This window comes from Natator depressus, chromosome 4, assembly GCF_965152275.1.
Source record: "Natator depressus isolate rNatDep1 chromosome 4, rNatDep2.hap1, whole genome shotgun sequence".
Taxonomy (NCBI): domain Eukaryota; kingdom Metazoa; phylum Chordata; order Testudines; family Cheloniidae; genus Natator; species Natator depressus.
Window position 1 is genome coordinate 77,978,102 of NC_134237.1, and position 24,709 is coordinate 78,002,810.

The following is a 24,709-nucleotide window of genomic DNA, read 5'->3' on the forward strand; positions in this document are numbered from 1 at the left end:
CTTTTTTTATTTTTTTGCAATCCTATATAATGGAAAGAAATTTATTCCTGTCATCAGCAAGTGCTCCGTCTGTAAAAACTAGTAATCCTTGTAATTTATTTTGGGAACATAACTGTGGATGCTAAGCTTACTTATAAAATCTAATTATTGTATCATATCTTACATGATTTGTTTCAATTTTATTCGATGGCATTGTGTTCTACAGGTCAATTATATGTTGCTTTAAAAAAGTATTTCCTTATCTCTCTTTGAAATGTGTTGCTTTTTCATCATTACTCACTTTCTCGTTCTTATGAGAAAGGGTAAATGTGAGCACCTTGTAGGTCTTCTTAATACCTGTATCCTGTGTCCTCTTCCTCCTCTTTTCAAGCTAAATAATCTTAATCTTTTTACTCTTTCCTCTATTTGAATTACTTCCTATATCAGTCCTCCATGTAGCAAATTATGTTTATTGCTCCTCTCTGGACCTTTTTCTTGTCTGCTAATCCTCTTTTGAGATGAGGGTTCTAAAACTGAATTAAGTATTGAAAGTGAAGAGAATGTACACCACTATAGTTTGATAAATTGATTTATGTAGTGACATATTTTCCATATTGTTCTGTATCACCCCCTATAATTATAGTATTTTTGTTCTTTTTATCGTTTAACAAATTTGTATTTCTGTAATTTTTAGCTAACAAAGGGCATAAACCATTAAGGTATTGTTAGACTCTCAACGATTATCTTGTTAATCTATCCAATGTTTCTTGCTTTTAATGCTGTTCATACTAGAAAGATTCTCTAGCTGAAGTATGAGATTGGGTGGGGAGCATTATATGCATTAGGTAAAACTGGCATCGTGTTGCCAAACTGTAATAAACCTTAGGGGAACTCAGTGTTGAAACTACTGAATTGAATGCAGCAATTTCCCATAACAATTTAAAAGGCCTGCACACATGCTAAAGTTGTAGCGAGATGTTTCAGTTAACACTTTCTAACATGACCCTAAAGCCTAATTTACATCACACAATTAAATATGTTACAGTATGTTTACTGCCATATAGAAGTAATATAATGTAGTGTTTTTTCTTTTCAAAATTGAAGAACAAAAAACCTTATATCCTCATTCCTATATCCTTCCCTTCCTCCTCATCCACCTCTGTGAACTTTAATTCCCAGTATAGAAGCTGGTTATGTACATCAGTAGAAAAACTTCCCTCTGGATTTTTAATGGGATCTGAAGTCTTTTACCTCTAGATCGCAAACTCAAGTTATAATTATTTAGTGATTATATGTTTATATATAATACCATAATTTTGCATGCCTCTTTACAGAGATGATAGACATGGACCCTGCCCAAAAAGACTTATAGTTGACATCCCACAAAGGAGGAGTAGGGAAAGGAGAGTTTTTAAACAAATGAAATGCATAAATGTTGATGTGTCTTCCAGTGGAGGATAAGGTAGGAGAAGAGGGAAGGAGTACAAGAATGAAGTAGTGCAAGAGTGAAGAGTGGCAGAAAACAGGGAGAAAGAAATGCGTTTTGAGATGGGATTTGGTGGAGTAGAATGAGAGCTGTTGGGTTTCAGGATGAGGGATGACACTTGGCTTTCAGGAAGAGAAATATCATGGCACATATATAGTGCAGTATGAAAAAGGCACAAAGGTGAGAAATTGCTATTTAATGCTTAACTGGTGTCCTGGTGGCTGTCATATCAGAGAAGGCAAGGATGAGTGAGCATGGATACTGGCCCACGTTGGTGGGATAACATGGGGGAACACGTGCTGCTCTTGCCCTTATTGTTTCTGTCCTGTAGATTAAAAAACAGTCTTTAGGGCTGAGAAGATGACATCATTCATGGGGGGGGGCTATTTTTTAATTTCAAAAATCCCTGCCGACCTGTGTATTGTATAACAGTACCAATGTTAATTAACTCACAACTATTACCAAACACTGATTAAAAAGAGTACCAGATGAGAATATGAAGTTTAGTCTTGAAGCATGCTCCTCAGTAAAAGGCTGATGAGTAATTTTGTTGTGCTCAGTTTTAATAGTCATCCCTTAACAGTGAAAAAAATGTTAGGTCCCAAAAAACATGGGCACAACATGAGAAAATTTGCAGCTTCTTTCATATCTCAGTGTCCATCACTCTGTAATTAAACATTATGAAAAGGCCAACAGGTGCCTTTGCAGTTGTGTCATATGTCTCATGTTCTTTTTTCTCATCTTCTGCTTTGCCTTATGATCAGGCAGGGTCCTGAAATTCAGGCTGTCTACACTTGGAGCTGGAATGTGATTCCCACTGTGAGACTTACTCATGCTAACTCTCACCAAGCTAGCGCAGTAAAAATAGCAGTGTAGGCGCAGTAGCATGGGCAGTAGCTAGCCACCCTGAGTCCATGCCCGGGGGTTTAGACGGGTTATACTTGGAGCAGCTAGCCTGTGCTCGCACTTTCCGCTGCTCGTGCTACTGCAGCTACGGTACTATTTTTAGCATGTTACTTCGAATAGAGTTAATACGAGTATGTCTACTGAAGCTGGAAATTGCACCCTTAATTCCAAGTTTAGAGGTAGCCATACAGTACAAGAACTCTGCTTTTCTTAGTACATCAGATAATCAAATTCTTGTATGCTTACATATCCTGCTGATGGCAGTAACAAAGTGGCAGAGTAAAAGTACTGAGGTGTCGGTTAGATCTGAAATATAATCTCACACGTGTATATGAACAAGTTTTGTGTGAGCCAGTTACCTATTCATAAGTACAAGGGATACTTGCACACATAAGCATCTCTTGGTACAAGATTTCTTTGTAGGTGCACTGTAGGTGTCCATTTTTGGTATCTTGGGCCTGATCCTTCAGTTGATCTGCATGCAGAACTCCCTTAAGATTACACCCCATGTATTTTACTGTCAGACACATGCTTATCTGCATTGTTTATAGTCTGTGCAGCAATAGTAACTTTCCGTGATGAGGAAGATACGTACATCCCACAGGTCTAATATTCTGTGATGATTTCCTGAAGTTTGTCTCTGTCACGCTATTGACGGGAAAAAAATGCAGCATGCTTTTGTAAGCATACATTTTATGTATAATAAACTTTTCAGAGAGTCACAAAATAGTGGCTAAAAGGGACTCAAGGAAACTGAGTAAACAAAGATGGAGAAGTAATTTCTTGTCCTTCGCTTATCCTTCTGATCTTTATTTCTACCTACTCCTTTCATGCCTCTTGGTCATACCTGCCCTCAGCCAGTCACTATATACCATCTCTGTGTCCTCCGGCATCCCTTGATCATTTCCCATTTAATCATCATCTGTTTCCTTCCTTCTCCCCCCCATCTTCCTATATTAACCTCAAAAATGAATAAGTAGTGTGTAAACAATCATTTAAATCACTGCCATTATGGAAGAAGCCTCTTGATGATTATTATAAATTGGTTTGGGAACTTCAGATGTCAGTTGCTTTGGAAGTTTGGTCAGGCTGTGCGTGTAACTTGGCTGAGTAACCTTATAATTTTGTACTGTAACCCTCATTCTTCCACATCCTATTCCCAATTACTGTGTGTTAAGATCACTGAAGCGTCTTACCTTTAATCAGATTGCAAGTTTCCTGAGGCAGGGTTGATGTCTTCCCAGGTGCTGTACAGTGCCTAGCACAACAGGGCCCCAACTAAACAGAGGATTGGCAATACTGATTTTAGCACAACTTTCATCTTCCCAAGAGTGAGTCAGAAGCTTTCCTTTATATAGTGTCCAACAGGTAGGCAATGGTGCTTCGTCATTTGACCCGTTGCCTGTCTAGAGACTTAAACTGCCAGCAACCCCTCATCTTAAAAGCCCAGGATGCCCTGGCATGTGTGGATGCACCCCAGTACAATAAACTATTAGTATAACTCTTACTTTGGGTCAGATTTGGTCACCCTTATTCACCTCGAGTATAGTCTTACTTATTGTATAATCCTATTGAATTCAATAGGTCTTCTCAGAGTGAGTCTCGTCTCTTAGCTGGAGTAAGGATGGCAGAATTTCATCTCCTGAATATTGTATTCAATTTTGATCTCCTCAGCCTGAAAAGAAAGCAGGTGAAATGGAAAAGATCTCAAAAAGGTCATTAAAAGAAGGAGCATATTTTTGTAGTGCTGTTGGTGGGACGCATAGGTGCTGGAACTGGGGATGCTGCTGCACCCCCTGGCTTCAAGTGGTCTCCATTATATACAGGATGTACTGTTTGATTCAATGGCTCTCCGCACCCCCACTGTACAAATTGTTCCAGCACCCCTGGTGGGACATATACAGTTTGAGCCCGAATGAAAGCTTCAGTCAGCTTTGGACCATGTCCTATATGAGAAGATTAAAAAGAATGGCATTATTTAGTCTGGCAAGGTATGCAGTAGTAGGAGATATGAAAGAAGTATGATGGTGTTTTGGTGATTGTGTCCTTTCATCGTGTTATAGATCAGAAAATGGAATGCAACATTTTAAAATGACTAAAGTGAAATATTTTTATACCATGTATTGTCCACATGTATAATTCATTTGCCTTGGGAAATTAAGGCAAGTGGTTTAGAAAGCTACAAGAAATTGTTGGACATATCTCTGAACAAGAATACTATTTGCTATTCTAATTATGTAAAAATGTTATAAGAGGTGTTGACCCTAGTACTTCAGGCCACATGCGAAGATTGAGACAGAATTTTTCACATTGTGATTTAGCACTATGGGAGTTTTAATCATTCATCCAAAACACCAGGTGTGAACTGCAGGTGAAGGTAGTTGACTAGAGTAGGTAAACCAATGATCTGCTCTGGCATGGCAACTCAGACTATATGTTCTTGTAAAACGAATATTTTCAGATAATCATTCACCTTGGGATTCCTATAAATTAGCCATTTATGTCTCAATCCCATCTCCTTGGTGTAGCCAAAATTGATCCTGGATCCAAGATTGCAGGATTGGGTCTTTGGTAGGTATTTGATGGTAACCCCAAATTGAATGGGTATCTTTAGATAGGACTAAAAAGAATATATCAGTGTTGCCATACCAGCACAGAAACTGGTGTGCATTTTGAAAAATGGACATATGTCAGCCAGTACATTGTCCATTTCCTTCAGTATATGCAGAACATTTCAACATTATACACACACTATAATCCCTTGCATAGCAGGTGCAGACTGAGAGATATAGCAGGGTGTTAGTAAAAAGACTGATGAAAACCCAAAAAACTCTGCATGTATGCCAAGAGATATGGTGTCCCCAGGAAATTAAAAACTGTACGCAATTATATAGATGGCATGTGCTTGCTCTGTACTCATAGCCAGAGATGCCAGGTTCTTTTATGAAATCTTTGATCTGCAAAAATACTGTGGAGAAAGTTTTTAAATGAGCAGCAGTATCCGACTTAGCCATTTTAATGTCATTTTGAGGCTAGATGATTTAGTAGCTGAATGTCTTTTTGTAAATAATGTACTAAGAAAATTCTTGTTCTGTTCCATTAATTGGGACAAAGCTATTTGGTAGACCATAAATATTGACATATGGGAAAAGTATTACTTGAAGATGAGGGCAAATGTTTCTGTAATATGTTCTAAAACTGGTTTAATTCTATTAGGTTTAAAACTTTAATCTGATTTGTCAAGAAAACTGTTCATGTGTCAAATTAGAGTCACTCTGTTCCCTTGAGCTTTTGTATTGTATTTATTATTTCATGTGAGCTTAATATAAGGCATAGTAAAATGAGAACAGTCAGTGCATTCAGGTAACTGGGATGCAGCTCATGCAACAAAAAATAAAGGAAAATGAAACTATCTTAGAATCTGATGACCAAGGGGTCATTTAAAGTTGCTGGAAAACTTGTTAACACAATAACCATTACAGGTAATTTTATGGTGTGAGAGCTGAGCAGATACAGTAACTGACAACCTCAACCTCTGCCTCTGCACTTTGTTTTTCAGTGGTTTTTGCTGAGGAAAAAAATACTCAGTCTTCTTGAGAGAAAAATATATATTTTATTTTTGAAGATGTTCATAATATGACAGGGTGAAAATGTCATGCAACAATGAGAGAGTGCTGTAGTAGAAAGTACTTCTAAAAAATGAAGTACAGCAAGAACCCTGACCAGAAGCCTTACAAAGCCAACAACAAGTTTTCCTTTCCTTGACCTGGCTTTGTTGACAGACAACATAGACTTCAATATGAAGTGCCCTTCTGAACTCAGAAAAAATGCATGTATTGTAGTTCAAGTGCTATCTACAGTTTTCTCGATGAATGTTGTGTGTCATAATTGGAATAGTGCAGAAAGATTTTTACTGCTGGCTAGATTAGGCATATTTACCAGACTGTCGTCTTTCTTCTGACTCCTCTCTGGCTATGTCAGCGTAACTTATGTCGTTGAGGGGTGTGAATAAACAACCCCCCTGAATGACATAAATTACACCGACATAAGCGCTCATGTGCACAGCGCTATGTTGGTGGGAGTTTCTCCTGAAGACATAGCTTCTGCCACTGGTGAAGGTTTTATTCTGCCGATAGCAGAGCTCTCTCCCGTCAGCATAGAGCATCTTCACCAGATGCGCTGCAGCTGTATTGATACAGCTGCGCCGCTGCAGCGCTGAATGTATAGACATGGCTTCTCTCTCTGACAACTTTCCTTCTCTTCCTCCATTCTATAGATTTACCTTATGTAAGCGGGGGAATGGTCCTGCAATTGTGGGGAACTTGCCTGGCTTATATGCTAACCTGGTGGAATTGGCTAGCAAAAGGATCTGAATCCTCACTCCCACTCCCTTTACCCAGAAGCCTACCTGACCTCGAGGACTCCCCTTCCTCCCTCCCATGTGGCGGAGTCCTCATAACCCCAACAAGGCTGGGCCCAGGATTCCTGGGGGATTTGACCTCCCACTCCGGATACTTTCCTGACTCACTGATCACTACATATAGTTCAAAGCAAATACACAATTATTAAACAGCAGCTAATAATGAAATTAGAAAAAAAATTGGAAAGGCTAAAGGGAACAACAAGTAACCCTGCTTTGGGGGGATGGGGACACCACAAACGGCAGTCCCTGGAACTCAACGAAACTTCAGTCTGTTTCTCACACGTCGCAGGCCTTCTTCAGTGGCCCTGTCTGCACTGCAGTGATACCGCAGATCAGACACTTGGTCTGGTAGCGGCCATACACCTTCAGATTCTAGGCTCTCCTGTTGGGGATATAATCTCCCTCCAAGTCTGGCCTGCAAGACCTCTTGTCTCGTGGCGTCTCATTGTGCTGGGCTCCCTGCCCAGGGTCCCCCCACTCTCTTCCCAGCTGCACACTGCACTTGGCTCTGGGTTGCCCCAGCCTCACTCTGCCTCGGGCCTGCTGCTGTTCTGCCTCCAGCTCAGCTCTGCTCTCTGGGCTGCTGCTCTGGTCCTGGCTGCTGTGGCTCTCCTCTCTGGGCTGTTTCTTTGGCCCCTCTGGTTCTGGCTGCTGTTCTGCTCTTCTCGGGCTCAGGCAGCTCCAGCTTACATGGAGGACAGGACCACATGCTCCTGACTCCCTCATTGGCCTACCTGCCCTGTCAGTCAGGCTAACCAGGAGCATTGACCCTGGGGACTGTAAGTCTCAGGATTTGATTTCTCATAGGCATGTCCCCTTTCCTTTGGTCCTGGGATACGGCCAGCTAAAAACCTGCACTAAGTTTCAGTAAGGGGCCAACAGTCCTTTACACTTACATAAGCCAATGATTAAATAATTTTTTTAAAAGCCTTGATCCTGCAAGATGCTGAGCTCTTCCTCTGAAGGCAATCAACTCAAATTGACTTAATTGAGGACATTAAAGATAGCATGTGTTTTACCTTTAAATTCAAGATGTGCAGGATCAGGCTATTGGAGCAAACAGCATTTCACAGGAGCTAAATGTCTTATGCAAAACATGACTGTGGTGTCCACTGTATCTTCATAGTTCATGACAGTACAATTGCCATGAAGGTATTTGGTGCTATTAACCAGCTGTATTTTCTAGCCTTCTCATTCTTAGCCTGGAGAGGCAGTAGATAACCCAGAAAACTGCCTTTTGAAGTTGTATTGAATTGATTGATTTTGTGTGAAGCAGATCAGTAGTTTCTAACACTACAGTGTAGATTAAATCTGAGGATTTTCAGCTTTGTATAGTCATGGAAAGCATTAAACACAGGGCTTTGTTTTTATTTTTCAAAAATGCTGCAGAAGCTTGAAGACTTTTTAAAAAAAAATCAAATTGATCTTATCTTTGATGGTTAATACTGAATATCGATTTTCTCATGGCACAATTTAGAGATTCCAAGAATAAAAAAGATCTTTAGATATCCTGAAGTATATGGCTAAAAAAGAGATGTTTTCATATGAAGTCTACATGCTGATATGGAAAATCCTAAAATAACTGTTGATAACTTAAAGCAGCAATATTGTGTTTTTAAAAAAATCATGTTAATTTACAGTGTGAGATCTGAGCAGGCATAGTAACTGACAACCTCTGTACCTTAACAATGATTTTTGCTGAGGAGGGGGGAAAATACATCTTATTTCTGAAGATGTTCATAATATGCCAGGGTGAAAATGTGTAAAATGTTTAGAAAGCTATTTTTAAATAAAAGGGTCATTTAGTATGATGGGATAACATGATTTTGGTAATTAATTGATCTTTAAATATTCATGGTAAAGAGGCCTAATGGCCTGTGATGGGATATTAGGTGGGGTGGTATCTGAGTTACCCAGGAAAGAATTTTCCATAGTATCTGGCTGGTGAATCTTGCCCATATGCTCAGGGTTTAGCTGATCGCCATATTTGGGGTCAGTAAGGAATTTTCACCCAGGGCAGATTGGAAGAGGCCCTGGAGGTTTTTCGCCTTCCTCTGTAGCATGGGGCACGGGTCACTTGCTGGAGGATTCTCTGCTCCTTGAAGTCTTTAAACCGCGATTTGAGGACTTCAATAGCTCGGACATAAGTGAGAGGTTTTTTGCAGGAGTGGGTGGGTGAGATTCTATGGCCTGCATTGTGCAGGAGGTTGGACTAGATGATCATAATGGTCCTTTCTGACCTTAGTGTCTATGAATATTCAGCAGTCTGGGGAGAAAAGTATTTGATCACAAAATGTAGGTGGGTGTGTTTCATATAAAAGGATTTAAAACATAACCTGCATTTAGGGTTGCCAGTTTTGTTTGGACTTATTCCTGGAGATTTAATCACATGACTTAATCTTTAATTCCTGGACTACATGCACCTGCACATATCAGTATCCCTAGATTGAATGAACAGTATCATTGTACCTATATCTATCAACTTATATTGTGCTAGGAAAAACAAACATTTTGACATGAAAAAGGAGGTATAAAGTATATTTGAAATTGCCCTAAAGGTAAAAGGGAATTTGCTTAAATGAAAAAAAAATTAGCTCTGTATTTATTATATATGTATTCCATGTAATTTAGCACTTTATATTGAAATTCCAAATTGAGGTTCACATAGGTCAAGAAATGTGAGAGCCTTCTAGAGAACTTCAAACTAGATAGGATGATCAAACACCTTTCATTTAAAGAATTTTAATTACTGTTCAGTAGTAAATTAAATACTTGCTGAGAATCATTTTAAGAGGGACAATTAATTAGTTTGTTTGAAATGAAATATGTTTAAAAATGTAATAGGTGAACTGATCTAAAGCAACCTTCATTTTGTAAAACGGAGTGAAAATACAGTTTGATATTGCTTTGTGATATGCACTGTACATTATCATTTTAATCCTTTGTCACAAAGGGAATGGCTGTTACAATCACTCTTCGTAAAATAATTGTGTGGTACTTTAAATACTCTAAAGGGAGAAGGGCTCCAAGGAAAGAGAGATCTCATAGTCTTCCCCCTAAAGACAAAGGAAATAACCTTAACACACAACACGTTATATAAAAAACAGCAGCTCCTCAGCTTATGGGGCATTGCCCGCTATTTGACTCCTCAGACCTAGGTTTTGTTTAAATATAGTATTTATACACATTTTTAAATAGTTGCCAAAAACTAACGTGAATAATTTTTATTTAAAATGGCAATGGAAATGTTTAATATTTTTGAACAATCTTTTGCTGTGTTAGAAAATCAAATGCCTGAGCTTTGTGTATGAGACCCACTAAGTGAAATGGAGTACTCAGTATAAACTGAATGAAACTGGAAATATAGTAAGAAAACATCACTAACTAACTGTCAGAAATATATTAGATTTTTAAAATCTATTTTTATTTTTATCTTTACAGTGTCATTTCAAGATATGAGGACTAGACAAATGATTTCTGATTTATATTTGCAGTGTGAATTTAAATTTGAAATATTACAGTTCTTATCCAGGAATAGGCACACTGAAATGCACAACCAGGGAGAACTTCTTCCCAATGCCTGTGTTGTGCTTATGTTTCAGTAGCCTGTCATGAAATACTAGGTTTGGGTTCTCACTGAAGGACAATTTTCTAAACATATAAACAGCAACAAAAACCATGGAAATTAAACATTTACATTTCAGAAACAGACATTGAAACAGAAGATCCATTGGGTACGAAAAAGTCAGGCTCCCCTTAAAAGCATGAACTGGTGTATCTTTCTGAAAAGAAGAAAAAACAAATAGCAGATAATATTTTCCTTGTGCTGAAAGCCAGAAATATTTTATTACAGGGTTTCTAGCTGAATTTGGCAATGCAGTTTGAGTTTACGTTTTTGGTGCACTCACTTGCACACAGCAGATTAGATGTATACTGTAACTTCCGTTATTGTTAACGGGTTTCTTGGCTAATCTATCAGGCATGCTGTTGAAAAATTAAAGTATTGTGTCTCAGGAACAACACAGAACTTTGTTTCAGATACTATTGAACTGTATTTTTTTATAAATAGGGTCTTTGTTTCTGTGTCAGAAAGACATGGAGAACTCTCAGGAATTAGATGACCACTAATGTATTATTATAATATATCTTTTTATCTTCTTAAAGGTGGACATAAATTAAATGTAGAGAAGAGTTTCAAGTAAGCTGGGCTGATGTGTATATAGAAGGAATGAAGTATGGATGTGAAAGAACGTAGGCCTTATTGCTCCCTGACAAAGAGCAGAAGAGACAAAGAACGACGTTACACAAATTCTTCAGCAGAAAATGAGGAGTGCAGAGTGCCTACGCAGAAGTCATACAGTTCAACTGAAACCCTGAAAGCTTTTGATCATGATTCCTCCAGGTTATTGTATGGAAACCGGGTAAAGGACTTAGTCCACAGGGAAGCAGATGAGTATACCAGGCAAGGTAGGTAAAGTGTTCTAATATGAACAGTATTTGAATTTGGTTAGTGTGGCAGTGAGGCATTTCATCTCTGAGTGGGGTATGTTGTCATGATAGTTTTATAAATAGTAATAATACTCAACATGTATGTAGTACGTTTAGTATATAGCTCATTATTATCCTTGCTTTAAATATAGTGAAAAAGAGCACAGACAAATTAAGTAAACTACCTGAAGTCAAGCAGCCAGCCAGTGACAAAGTTGCGAACAGAACTCGGGTGTCCTGAATCCTTGTCCAATGTTAAGATTATTAGACCACAGCTCTACTTCATCCAATTATCACCTTGCTCAATGTCGTGTCCATATAATGTGCCTAAAGCTATGCATAGATACAAGGTGATAAATAATAAATAAATAAAACCTCTGTCCCAAGGGACTAAACCACATCATTATATTTTGTGCAGAAGTATAATAATGGAATGATGTCTTTCTCCTCTAGGTTACCAGGGCAGTAAAAACTGTATGTTGTACTGTTTTACAGCTTTTGCGTGGCCAGGGTGAAATTAGTTCATAGTTAAGGTCTATTTCTAGTGGATGGGTATCCAGAACAGAAAAACTACTAGCACTAACTTACACCATTGTTGGCTTTTCAACAAGGTCAAGGTCTGAAAAGACATGAGGATTAAACCTAAGGATGGTCCTCTCCAGTTTGATTAGATGTGAATTAGTTGGGCAGCATGTGGAAGCTTCCACTGTCACTCTCCATAAACCCTGGATACAGAATTTTAGTTTCCCAGACTCTCATTCATGCACTTTTAATTAGTGCTCCATTAATTTAATTAAGAAACAAAATGATGAAAAGTATACAGTGCTGAAATCCCATTGCCTGAAAAGAAAAGACCTGGAGCTGACACGAATTCTGTGCAAAAAGTGCAGTCCTTGTGTGTTTGTCTTTTTTGTGTGAGGGGGCTTTCATGGGTAGAAAAGGAAATTTTCTCTACAGTAAAGAATTCTCTGGTTTTACTTTTATGATTTTTGATAAATTTCAGGACTTTTTTTTTTTTTTAAATCTGGCTGAGAGATTTTTCTTTTTGTCGTCCTCTATGCCAAGTGGAAGCCAGTGGCCATGGTAGGACTCCTAAAGTGATCATGGTTACCACCAGAATCATGGGAAAAATATGAATGGGACCTTAGAATTAAAGCCCCCGGGAAAAAAAAATCTGCCAAAATTTCCAAAGGGTGGGGGGAAGGAATCTGTTCCTTAAAATTTTCACCTAAATTTATCTTTTTTTAATGAAAAACAAAAAACTGATTTTTCTTATTCAAGTGGTTGCTCATATCTGTTCAGCGCTAGGTGTGCATGCACCGCGTGCACAACTGCTGGAGATTTTCCCCTCCAATGGTATATATAGGGCCATGCTAGCACCCTCTGGAGCAGTGTGTGTATGCGCTGGTATGGGGGCACCGCTGGCCTTGCGCCCTCTCAGTTCCTTCTTACTGCTCATGACGATTGCTGGAATGATTCTTCTTGCTGTGGCAAGGCTTTCTTTCCCAGTGATTGGACTTCCTCTGTCATATTCTGTATAGATAGATTCGTAGATATTAAGGTCAGAAGGGACCATTATGATCATCTAGTCTGACCTCCTGCACAATGCAGGCCACAGAATCTCACCCACCCACTCCTGCGAAAAACCTCTCACCTACGTCTCAGCTATTGAAGTCCTCAAATCATGGTTTAAAGACTTCAAGGTGCAGAGAATCCTCCAGCAGGTGACCCGTGCCCCATGCTGCAGACGAAGGTGAAAAAACCCCTAGGGCCTCTTCCAATCTGCCCTGGAGGAAAATTCCTTCCCGACCCCAAATATGGCAATCAGCTGAACCCTGAGCATGTGGGCAAGATTCACCAGCCAGATACCCAGGAAAGAATTCTCTGTAGTAACTCAGATCCCACCCCATCTAACATCCCATCACAGGCCATTTGGGCCTATTTACCATGAATAGGTAAAGATCAATTAATTACCAAAATCATGTTATCCCATCATATCTCCTCCATAAACTTATCGAGTTTAATCTTGAAGCCAGATAGGTCTTTTGCCCCCACCTCTTCCCTTGGAAGGCTGTTCCAGAACTTCACTCCTCTGATGGTTAGAAACCTTCATCTAATTTCAAGTCTAAACTTTCTGATGGCACAGTTTATATCCATTTGTTCTTGTGTCCACATTGGTACTGAGTTTAAATAATTCCTCTCCCTCCCTGGTATTTATCCTTCTAATATATTTATAGAGAGCAATCATATCTCCCCTCAGCCTTCTTTTAGTTAGGCTAAACAAGCCAAGCTCCTTCAGTCTCCTTTCATAAGACAGGTTTTCCATTCCTCGGATCATCCTAGTAGCCCTTCTCTGTACCTGTTCCAGTTTGAATTCATCCCTCTTAAACATGGGAGACCAGAACTGCACACAGTATTCCAGGTGAGGTCTCACCAGTGCCTTGTATAACGGTACTAATACCTCCTTATCTCTACTGGAAATACCTCGCCTGATGCATCACAAGACCGCATTAGCTTTTCTCACGGCCATATCACATTGGTGGCCCTTAGTCATCCTGTAGTCAACCAATACTCCAAGGTCGTCGTCCTCCTCCTCCGTTACTTCCAATTGATGCATCCCCTGCTTATCTAATTGTTTTTAATCCCTAAATGCATGACCTTACACTTCTCACTATTAAATTTCATCCTATTACTATTACTCCAGCTTACAAGGTCATCCAGGCCCTCCTGTATGATATCCCAGTCCTTCTCTGAATTGGCAATACCTCCCAGCTTTGTGTCATCCAGAAACTTTATTAGCACACACCCACTTTTTGTGCCGAGGTCAGTAATAAAAAGATTGGTCCCCAAACCGATCCCTGAGGAACTCCACTGGTAACCTCCCTCCAGCCTGACAGTTCACCTTTCAGTATGACCCGCTATAGTCTCCCCTTTAACCAATTCCTTATCCACCTTTCAATTTTCATATTGATCCCCATCTTTTCCAATTTAACTAATAATTCCCTATGTGGCACGGTATCAAACGCCTTACTGAAACCTAGGTAAATTAGATGCACTCTGTTTCCTTTGTCTAAAAAATCTGTTACCGTCTCAAAGAAGGAGATCAGGTTGGTTTGGCACGATCTACCTTTTGTAAAACCATGTTGTATTTTGTCCCATTTACCATTGACTTCAATGTCCTTAACTACCTTCTCCTTCAAATTTTTTTCCAAGACCTTGCATACTACAGATGTCAAACTAACAGGCCTGTAGTTACCCGGATCACTTTTTTCCCCTTTCTTAAAAATAGGAACTATGTTAGCAATTCTCCAATCATACGGTACAACCCCTGAGTTTACAGATTCATTAAAAATTCTTGCTAATGGGCTTGCAATTTCATGTGCCAATTCCTTTAATATTCTTGGATGAAGCTTATCTGGGCCCCCGATTTAGTCCCATTAAGCTGTTGGAGTTTCGCTTCTACCTCAGATATGGTAATATCTACCTCCATATCCTCATTCCCATTTGTCATGCTACCGTTATCCATTTGTCATGCTACCATTAAGCTCCTCATTAAAGACTGAGACAAAGTATTTGTTTAGATATTGGGCCATGCCTAGTTTATCCTTAACCTTCACTCCATCCTCAGTGTTTAGCGGTCCCACTTCTTCTTTCTTTGTTTTCTTCTTATTTATATGGCTATAGAACTGTTTACTATTGGTTTTAAGTCCCTTTGCAAGGTCCAACTCTACATGGCTTTTAGCCTTTCTCACTTTATCCCTACATGTTCTGACCTCAATAAGGTAGCTTTCCTTACTGATCCCTCCCATCTTCCACTCCCTGTATGCTTTCTGCTTTTTCTTAATCACCTCTCTGAGATGCTTGCTCATCCAGCTTGGTCTACAACTCCTGCCTATGAATTTTTTCCCCTTTCTTGGGATGCAGGCTTCCGATAGATTCTGCAACTTTGACTTGAAGTAATTCCAGGCCTCCTCTGCCTTTAGATCCACAAGTTGTTCAGTCCAATCCACTTCTCTAACTAATTTCCTTAATTTTTGAAAGTCAGCCCTTTTGAAATCAAAAACCCTAGTCGCAGATTTATTTTTGTTTATCCTTCCGTTCAGTTTGAACTGAATTAGCTCATGATCACTTGAACCAAGATTGTCCCCTACAACCATTTCTTCTATGAGGTCCTCACTACTCACCAAAACCATAGTTATCATAGTTGATGTATCTAGTTCTTCGTCAGAGTTAGTTTATATAGTAGTGGTGGTGGTTGTCCCTGTTGTCGAGGGACTTTTTGCCCGTGGGGCTAGATATGCCCCGGTTCCCAGGCTTGAAGCCGTGTGCCTCTTGCAGCAAGCTGATGCCAGTTAGTGACCCGCACACTAGCTGTCTAAAGTGTCTGGGGAAGTCTCATGTCAAAGAGAAATGCTAGATCTCCAGGGACTTCAAACCCCGTACAAGAAAGGACAGGGATGTTCGGCTGAAAGCCATTCTTATGGAGGCGGGCCTCAGACCAGCCTCGGAGCTGAGTCTATCTGAATCATGCGGAGTATTTTGGCATCTGTGCAGAGCACTTCCCCAGCACAGCGTTCTTCCCAGCATCATTCTCCATACTTGGTGCAGAGGAAGAAACATAAGAAACAGTGCACAGAGAGGGCATTCTTTGATGCCGAAGAGAGACAAGCAGGGAGGGATTGGCATAGTGAGGTCTGCGTCAGGCCACTCGTCCTCCCCCAAGCCACTGATGGCTCCACAGACTCCAGTACAGGACACACCACCAACTCCTAGGAACGGCCGTGGGCCCAGACGGTTGCTGGCCCCTTCGACACCGGAGGCCTTTCAGGTAGCGAAGGATCTGCTGTCACTCCTGATCCTGCCGAGCTATCAAGGACCCCTGCTGGCTAGGGCGACTAGGTTCAGAAGGGAACAAGGTCTGGTAAACTCTGTCCCAGTACCGACCACCGCAGCACCATTCAGAGGCAAGCCCTCCATGGTACCCCTGCATCAGTCACTATCCCAACAATGATCCCTGGTGTCACGGCATTGCCCGGTGGCAGAAGCGGGTACTGCATTGTCTTGGTTTCCAAAGGGAAGAATCCTCTTTGGAGTCGGAAGGGGAATTCTTCACTCCGTCCAAGACCTACTGGTACCCAGCCTCCTGGACTTTGATACTGGCTCTCCTGCTGACACCAGGTCTCTGGGCCACTGGCTGATGCAGTGGCAGTACTGGAACCCCTGCGGGTTGCCCCCAGAACTTAGAGTCGGCGCACAGCCTGATCAACATCCTGGCTGCTGCTGCTCCCTCCAGAATAGCCTTACCCATTAATGAAGCAATGTTCGGGCCTGTTAAGACACGTGGCAGACCCCTTCTTCTCTGCCCCCCCATCTCAGAGAGGCCAGAGAAGAAATACTGTGCCCCAGAAAGCAGGTTTGACTACCTTTACTCTCGCCCTCCCCTGGAATCCCTGATAGTGTTGGCAGCGAATAAGTGAGACAGACAGGGCAGTCGAGTGCTACCCCCAAAAATAAAGAAGCTCAGAGACCAGACCTGATTGGACAAAAAATTTTATTTAACAGGCAGTCTCCAACTACATATCTCCCACCAACAGGCTCTACTGGGGAGGTAAGATTTTAATCTGTGGAACTCGCTGTCCAAATGTAAAGACGTCCTCCCACAGGAATTGAGGCAGGAGTTTGCAGCCATCTTAGAAGAGGGCAAGACTGTGGCTAGGACCTCCCCTTCAGGCGGCTCTGGATGCGGCCAACTTGGCAGCCAGGACTATGGCACATTTCTATCTTCCGTGGTCATAGAAGATTGCTAAGGTTCATAGTGGAGCAACACCGCTACCACTTCACCGCTCTTTCCTTCAGTCTATCGGCAGCCCCATAGGTCTTCATGAAGTGTATGGTGGTCGTGGCAGCCTTCCTCAGGAATTGAGGTGTGTAAGCGTACTTGTACCTCAATGACTGGCTGATCAAAGGTCGGTCGCAGGCTCAGGGGAGGCACAACATCAGCCCAAGTACCTTCTGGTCCCGGTTCAGAGAACAGAGTTCATCGGGGCAGTGCCCAACTAGACGCAGGCCAAAGCCTCCCTACCAGAAGCCTGTTTCCAATCTATGTTGGACCTGATTTCCAAGGTCAGAATCCATCCACTAAAGACCGTTCGGGTTGGCCTCAAGCTGATGGATCACATGGTGGCATGTACCTATGTGATGCAGCACACAAGGTTACACCTCAGACCCATTCAAATGTGGCTGGCATTGGTCTACTCCCCGAGCAGACACCACCTGGATTCAATACTCACGATTCCATATCCAGTCCTTGCTTCACTGACCTGGTGGAGAGACCCAGGATCTGTAATGAAAGGGGTACCCTTTGCTGCCCTTCATCAGTCAGTAACCTTAGTCTTGGGCATGTTAGACCGAGGGTGGGGAGCCCACCTCGGCAGACTCACGACCCACAGCTTCTGGTCCAGGAAGAACTGTCCCTGCATAAAAAAGTCAGGGAACTCAGGGCGGTACACATGACTTGCCAGATGTTCCTTTCCTAGATCTTGTGGGTGCAGGTCTTGATGGACAACACAGTAGTGCAGGTCTTGATGGACCACAGAGCATCAGTGTTTGTTTTACATCCACAAGCAGGGGGAGGCTCTATCTTCAGCCCTGTGCTTGGAGGCCCTCTAGTTGTGGGACTTCTGCTTGAAACATGCTATTCATCTCGAGGCGTCACATCCCCCAGGAGTCTGAAACGTCCTGGTGGATCACCTCAACAGATCCTTTTCCTCTCACCATGAGTGGCCTCTGCATCTGGAGGTTGTTAGTGTCATCTTCCAGAAATGGGAGCCTCCCTATGTGGACCTGTTCGCCACCAGACAGAACAGGAAATGCCATCAGTTCTCTTTGCTGCACGGGCACAGCATGAGCTCCCACTCTGATGTCTTCCTGCTCTCTTGGGCAGACAGCCTACTATATGCCATCCCACTGATCCCCTTGGTTCACCAGGTCCTCCTAAAAATTAAATGGGACAAGATGAGGTTTATCCTGTTAGCTCCAGTGTGGTCACACCAGCATTGGTTTGGGATGCTTCTGGGCCTCTGTGATAGCTCCACTCATGCTCCCACCCTCTCCAGACTTGATTTCACAAGATTGTGGACAGTTGCTACATAAGAACGGCCATATTGGGTCAGACCAAAGGTCCATCTAGCTCAGTATCCTGTCTTCTGACAGTGGCCAATGCCAGGTGCCACTGAGGGAATGAACAGGTAATAATAAAGTGATACTTCCCTGTTGCCCATTCCCAGCTTCTGGCAAACAGAGGCTAGGGACACCATCCCTCCCCATCCGCCATGAACTTATCTAGTTCTTTTTTTGAAACCTGTTATAGTCTTGGCCTTCATAACATCCTTTGTCAGGATGTTCCACAGGTTAACTGTGCGTCATGTGAAGAAATACTTCCTTTTGTTTGCTTTAAACCAGCTGCCTATGAATTTCATTTGGTGACCCCTAGTTCTTGTGTTATGAGAAGGAATAAATAACACTTCCTTATTTACTTTCTCCATACCAGTCATGATTTTATAGACCTGTATCATATCCCCCCCTTAGTTGTCTCTTTTCCAAGCTGAAAAGTCCCAGTCTTATTAATCTCTGCTCATATGGAAGCCGTTCCATACCCGTAATAATTTTTGTTGCCCTTTTCTGAACCTTTTCCAATTTCAGTATACCTTTTCTGAAATGGGGTGACCACATGTGCACACAGTATTCGAGATGTGGGCATACCATGTGTGACCTGGGGTCCCGGGGTAGCCCTCACTGGAAATGCCAAGGGCAGGATAGGCTGCAAAAGGGAGAGCAGGCACTCCCAAAACTTGTGATTAACACTGAAGTTAAACTCTTCAGCCAGTCACAACTATACTTCTGATCCCCCCACACTGGTTAGCAAAAAAAGGAAATCACACAGCCCCCTTCATTGCATTCCAGTTCTTTGGCTCCCAGTCAGCACCTAGGTGCAGTAAGGAGGAATTATTTAAAAATTCTTCTCACTCTACAGAATGTTCTTCTGAACCCCAAAGTGCCAGCCACATTGCCAGGTCAATATTAGGTTGGATCTTACCCAAAATACCATGCTGCCAGCCAATTCTTTAGCATCTAAAACTAAAGCTTTATTGTAAAGAAAAAAGAACAAAGAGAGAGTTGTTAAATGGTAAAGCAATCATACATACAGAGACTGTCAAAGTCCATATATCAAGTTCTTAGCAGTGTTGGTGAGTTTGGTGGCTTAAAAGTCCCTCTGGAACACAGTCATTGCTTGGATGGGTCATTGAGTCTTTTGTTCAGAGCTTCAGTTTGTAGAAAAGTCACTCCAGAGGTAAGAAGTGGGATTGAAGACATTGGAGAAGATGCAATTGCCTTTTGTAGTCTTTTGCCATGTGGCTTGTACTTCCTTTGTTCCAAACACAAGCTTCCTGGTACATGGCATGGAAAAGCCTTAAAGTTCTGTCCATAGGCATGCCCCTACAGGCTTGCTGACTCATAAGGAGTAGTCCTTGGCTCCTTTCAATGGGTTCATTGTACAGCAGATGTACCTTGATGGGCCATCAAGCAGGCCTACTGCTGATGCCAATCTCTCTTGGGTTTGGAAATACAGATATGCCATACATATCTATAATTCATAATACAAAGGTGATACAAACATATAAACAAAATTATCATACTTGGCAAATTATAATATTTTTGCAGATACCTCACACAGCATATCTGGTCAGATTTCTTGACATTTTATAATATTGGTGTCAGCAATATCATAAAGTGTCCCACGTATTCCATACAGTGTCACACCATGGATTTACATAGCTGCAATATGATATTTTCTGTCTCCACCTGAACCTCACCTCCCTGCACCTGATGGCATGATTGCTGCATGAGTGACCCCTGAAGAGCAGGCCTGCTCGGAACAGGTTCAACAAGTCTTGCTAGTTAGTAGAAAGTTTTCCACCAAGGCTACCTATTTGGCCAAGTGGAAACTGCTCACTTTTTGGGTATCCGAATAGAATCTCTCTCCATCTCGGTCTTCTCTGCAGTCTATCTTGGACTATCTGCTCCACCTAAACATCAGGGTCTGGCTCTCTCATCTATTAAGGTTCACTTAGCAGCCATCTCAGCCTTCCACCCTCCACTGCATGGCAGATCAGTGTTCTCCCACGAGAAGATGGTCAGGTTTCTTAAGGGGCTGGAAAGACTTCTCAGGTTCGCAAATTGATCTCCTTCCATTCCCCCCCTCCCACCCCGGGACTTAAAACTAGCCCTGTTGAAGCTCACTGGGCCTCCCTTCGAGCCATTAGCATCGTGCCCCTTACTGCTTCTCTCTTGGAAGGTCACCTTCCCAGTGGCGATCACCTCGGCCAGAAGGGTCTCTGAGAGAAAAGCCCTCATGTCAGAACCCCTTTACACGGTGTTCTTCAAGGGCACGGTCCAGCTGTGCCCCCATCTTGGCTATCTACCAAAGGTGGTCTTGCTTTTCCACAACAGCCAGGACATTTTTCTTCCTGTCTCCTTTCCAGAATCTCACAAGCCCTCTAAGGAATGTCAGTTTCATGCATTGGATGTTAGGCAGGCTCTCACCTTTTATGTTGAGAGAACTAAGCCCTTCTGCAAGTCAACACAACTCTTTGTAGCAGTCGTGGAAAGTATGAGAGCTACCTGTGTCATCCCAAAGAATCTTGTCCTGGATAACTGCCTGTATCTGAACTTTCTACAAGCAGGCAAAGGTTCCGCCTCTGGCCCTCATGACTACTCATTCCATGAGAGCCCAGGCTTCATCAGCAGCGTTCCTCCAACAGGTACCAATCCAAGATATCTACAGAGCCGCTACATGGTCGTTGGTTCATACCTTCACGTTGCACTACACCATCACCCAACAGGCCCATGACAATATCAGTTTCGGGAGAGCAGTGTTGCAGTCAGCATGTGGATGAACTCTGAGCACACCTCTGGGAATACTGCTTGTGAGTCACCTAGCATGGATAGACATGAGCAAGCATTTGAAGAAGAAAAAATGGTTACTCATCTTTTGTAACTGTTGTTGTTTGAGATGTGTTGTTCATGTCCATTCCATGGCCCTCGCTCCTTCCCCTCTGTTGGAGTTACTGGCAAGAAGGAACTGAAAGGGTGTGGGACTGGTGGCGCACCTGACTCCAGAGGGCATTGGAGCCAGCCCTATGGATATCACTGAGGGAAAAATCTCCGGCAACTGTGCACATGGTGCTCACACATACGTAGCATGGAATAGACATGAGGAACACATCTAGAACAACAGTTATAAAAGCTTAGTAACTTTTTTTTTTGAGAATCTAAAAATGCTTAGTGGAAAAACTGGAAAATTATAAATGAAATAAAAATGTTCTGCAATTTAAAAAAAAAAAGCACTATTTTTTCTTGAGAAGGTTTTGGAATACAATTTTCTACCAGCTCTACTTATGTCAAAGTACATATAACAGGTAGGTTTCAAAGTAGCAGCCGTGTTAGTCTGTATTTGCAAAGAGAAACGGAGTACTTGTGGCACCTTAGAGACTAACAAATTTATTTGAGCATAAGCTTTCGTGAGGGGGTGCCACAAGTACTCCTTTTCTCTTTATATAACAGGTAATTATCAATCCCATAGTCTGACTCTCTCCTGTTGCTTTTTTTTTTACAGTAGGATAAACGTATGAAGTATCTACATTAGTGCATTAGTTATTTTCTGTAAAGTGTTCAAATCTCAATTCATTGTGAGTTTATTTTTTATGACCATAATTTTCAGCCCATCACTTTATTTGGGTTGAGTTAAGAGGAGTGACCCTTTCTTTGGAGTGTACTGCAGACACTCTCCTGATAATAAGTAGAAGTTGAAAGCCCAGGCGTTGGTGTATTTAAAAAATTGGTGTATTTAAAAAAAAAAAATTTAACTGTCTGCCAGATGGTTGGTGGTGCTAGACTGCAAATCTCCGTGATGAATGAACCAAGTGATATTCTAAACAAAATGAGCTCTCTACAGTGCTTGTAGCTGTTTCCATCATTTCACACTGACTCAATAGACATTCTAGGCTTCAGGGTGATGTTTGGGGTTATTGGATGTGTTGGTGTGTGGGTGGCTGTGTTGATTTGAGTGTGGGTTGTGTTGGGCTGGGACAGTTTTGTGGATTTGTGCAGGTGTTGAATGAGGATCATGTGCTTCAATGAGGGACCGTTATGTGTGTAGTTGATTTGTGTGTAGGGCGGGTTGTGCTTGGGACGGTTTTGATGATTTGCATGCATGGCAGCTGAGCCAAGTAATCCACTGTCTGTGCAGTCTACCTCATATAACAATGAAAATGTGTTGCATGCAAATTAACTGTAGAGTCAGGGTGGTGATTTGTTGAGCTACCTCTGATATCAGAATAGCTTAGGACCGGTGGCATGGCATAGACACATGCCTTACTGTAGCTGTACACCTCACAGGCTGAAAATGGCTGAGAACTTAAAATCTGGAGGTAACAGACTGTGAAACCCAATGACGATTCATCCTGGTGATATTCTGAACTAAAAGAGCCTTCATCCAGGCTTGTAGCTGTTTCCATTGCTCCACACTGACTCAACAGACCTAATAGACTTCAGAGTGACATTCCTGGAACCTTATCATATAGATACTTGAAAAGAATTCTGGCCTTGTTAACTAAATGTGCACATGGATTGTTGTCTGAACAGAGAATTGTCTTTTTAAAAAATAAATAAAATAGCAGTGAAATATCCAAGTTGTGCATTTGTGTAACTGGGCTCGATGTACTCATGTTGCAGCTTATGTTGTGTTTTTCTTCATCTCCTTTACAACAGTGCTACAGTACTGCAGCCAACATTTATTGCCAAATATAGGGTATGTTTGGCAGCTGTAAGACTGAGATGCCACACTCTGGAATGTGTTGTTTTTTAGTAATGACATTTAGGCCTGTTTGGCTTTCTGTTCGGTCTTTTAGGTCTTTTTTGTATGGCTTGTTGGCTTCCTCTAATGCTTACTGTATTAGCAGCTGTGGGAACTACCTGTAGGTTTGATGGGGTCAAGTTACTGATGGCTTGTTTTGCATTCTTAGATAGTTTCCCTTTGAGTCATCCTTGACCTAAGAGAATTTGCTTCTCCTGGTCTTGCAGAGCGATGTTGTGTGGTTTTAAAAAAAAAAAAAAATCCCAGGTCATTCCAAAGCTTTATAAATATAAAAAAGATTATTTCCAATATATATTTTTGTTTTCTCTTTATAAATACATATTGTGTACAGAGCTACATACCAATAGTCCTAAATTAAACCTCTAGTTTTCTAAGTGAATGGGGAGTAAAATCTACAAAAAAAATAAAATAAAGTAAAAGCAGTGGTACACTTTCTCTCTACCCTGCCCCAACATATCCCCTCCTCCTCATGCCAGGAGCTGGGGAAATGGATGTCTGTCAGCTGTACACCAGCAGCGAATTCCCTGCAAAAGGAGTTTCTCTTAAGTGTATATTTTAGGGACAAGGGAAATGTGACAATGGGTTCCTGATTCAGCCCTCTGTCACGCCAGCTCCCATTTCTAGGAATAAATTAGAGCTGGCTGGAGGTAACCTGGCCCTAATTGGGGAAGCAGAGACAGCTGTTGCCTAATTAGCCTGGGGCTGTATAAAACCCTCAGAGGAAGTAAGCTGGGCAGGAGAGGGGGAGCAGAAAGGAAGTGAAAAGGCAGGGAGAGGAAACAGGGAGGTAGCTCGTCCCTCCTGCCTGCAGATGGTGAAGGTCCAACTGTATATGGTGAAATGGTGGTGGGAACAAGTCTGTGAATAAACTGCACCAGTGGCTACTAACCCCAGGGTCTCAGAGTGACTTTGTGAACCTAGCAGAGGCAGGAGCCAAGGGTGCTCTGCTACAGGAATATAAAAATATCTGAAAGTTTATCTGAACTTCAGAAAAGCACACTTAGACTCCCTTAGGGAACTGATGGGCAGGATCCCCTGAGAAGCTAATATGAGGGGGCAAGGAGTCCAGGAGAGTTGGCTGTATTTTAAAGAAGCCTTATTAAACAGGAACAAAACATTCCAAAGTGCAGAAAGAATAGCAAATATGGCAGGCGACCAACTTGACAGTGAAATCTTCGGTGAGCTTAAACTCAAGAAGGAAGCTTACAGGAAGTGGAAATTTGGACAGATGAATAAGGAGGAGTATAAAAATATTGCTAGAGTATGCAGGGGTGTAATCAGGAAGGCCAAGGCACAGTTGGAGTTGCAGATAGCAAGGGATTTGAAGGGTAACAAGAAGGGTTTCTACAGGTATGTTAGCAACAAGAAGGTGGTCAGGGAAAGTGTGGGACCCTTACTGAAAGGGGGAGGCAACATAGTGACAGATGATATGGAAAAAGTTGAAGTACTCAATGCTTTTTTTGCCTTGGTCTTCACAGACAAGGTCAGCTCC

At 41.8% G+C, this 24,709-nt stretch overlaps 1 protein-coding gene across 21 annotated transcripts in view; it reads left to right on the plus strand.

Moving 5' to 3' along the window:
• The window catches only part of TENM3 (teneurin transmembrane protein 3), a 1,226,612-nt gene that overhangs the window by 743,976 nt on the left and 457,927 nt on the right, over window positions 1-24,709 (plus strand). For all 21 annotated transcript variants that reach the window (XM_074951193.1, XM_074951194.1, XM_074951199.1 and 18 more), the window contains one exon: window positions 10,959-11,261. In XM_074951193.1, coding sequence (XP_074807294.1) covers window positions 11,030-11,261 — 232 coding nt within the window. In that variant the 5' untranslated portion in view covers window positions 10,959-11,029. The remainder of the gene's footprint in view (window positions 1-10,958; window positions 11,262-24,709) is intronic.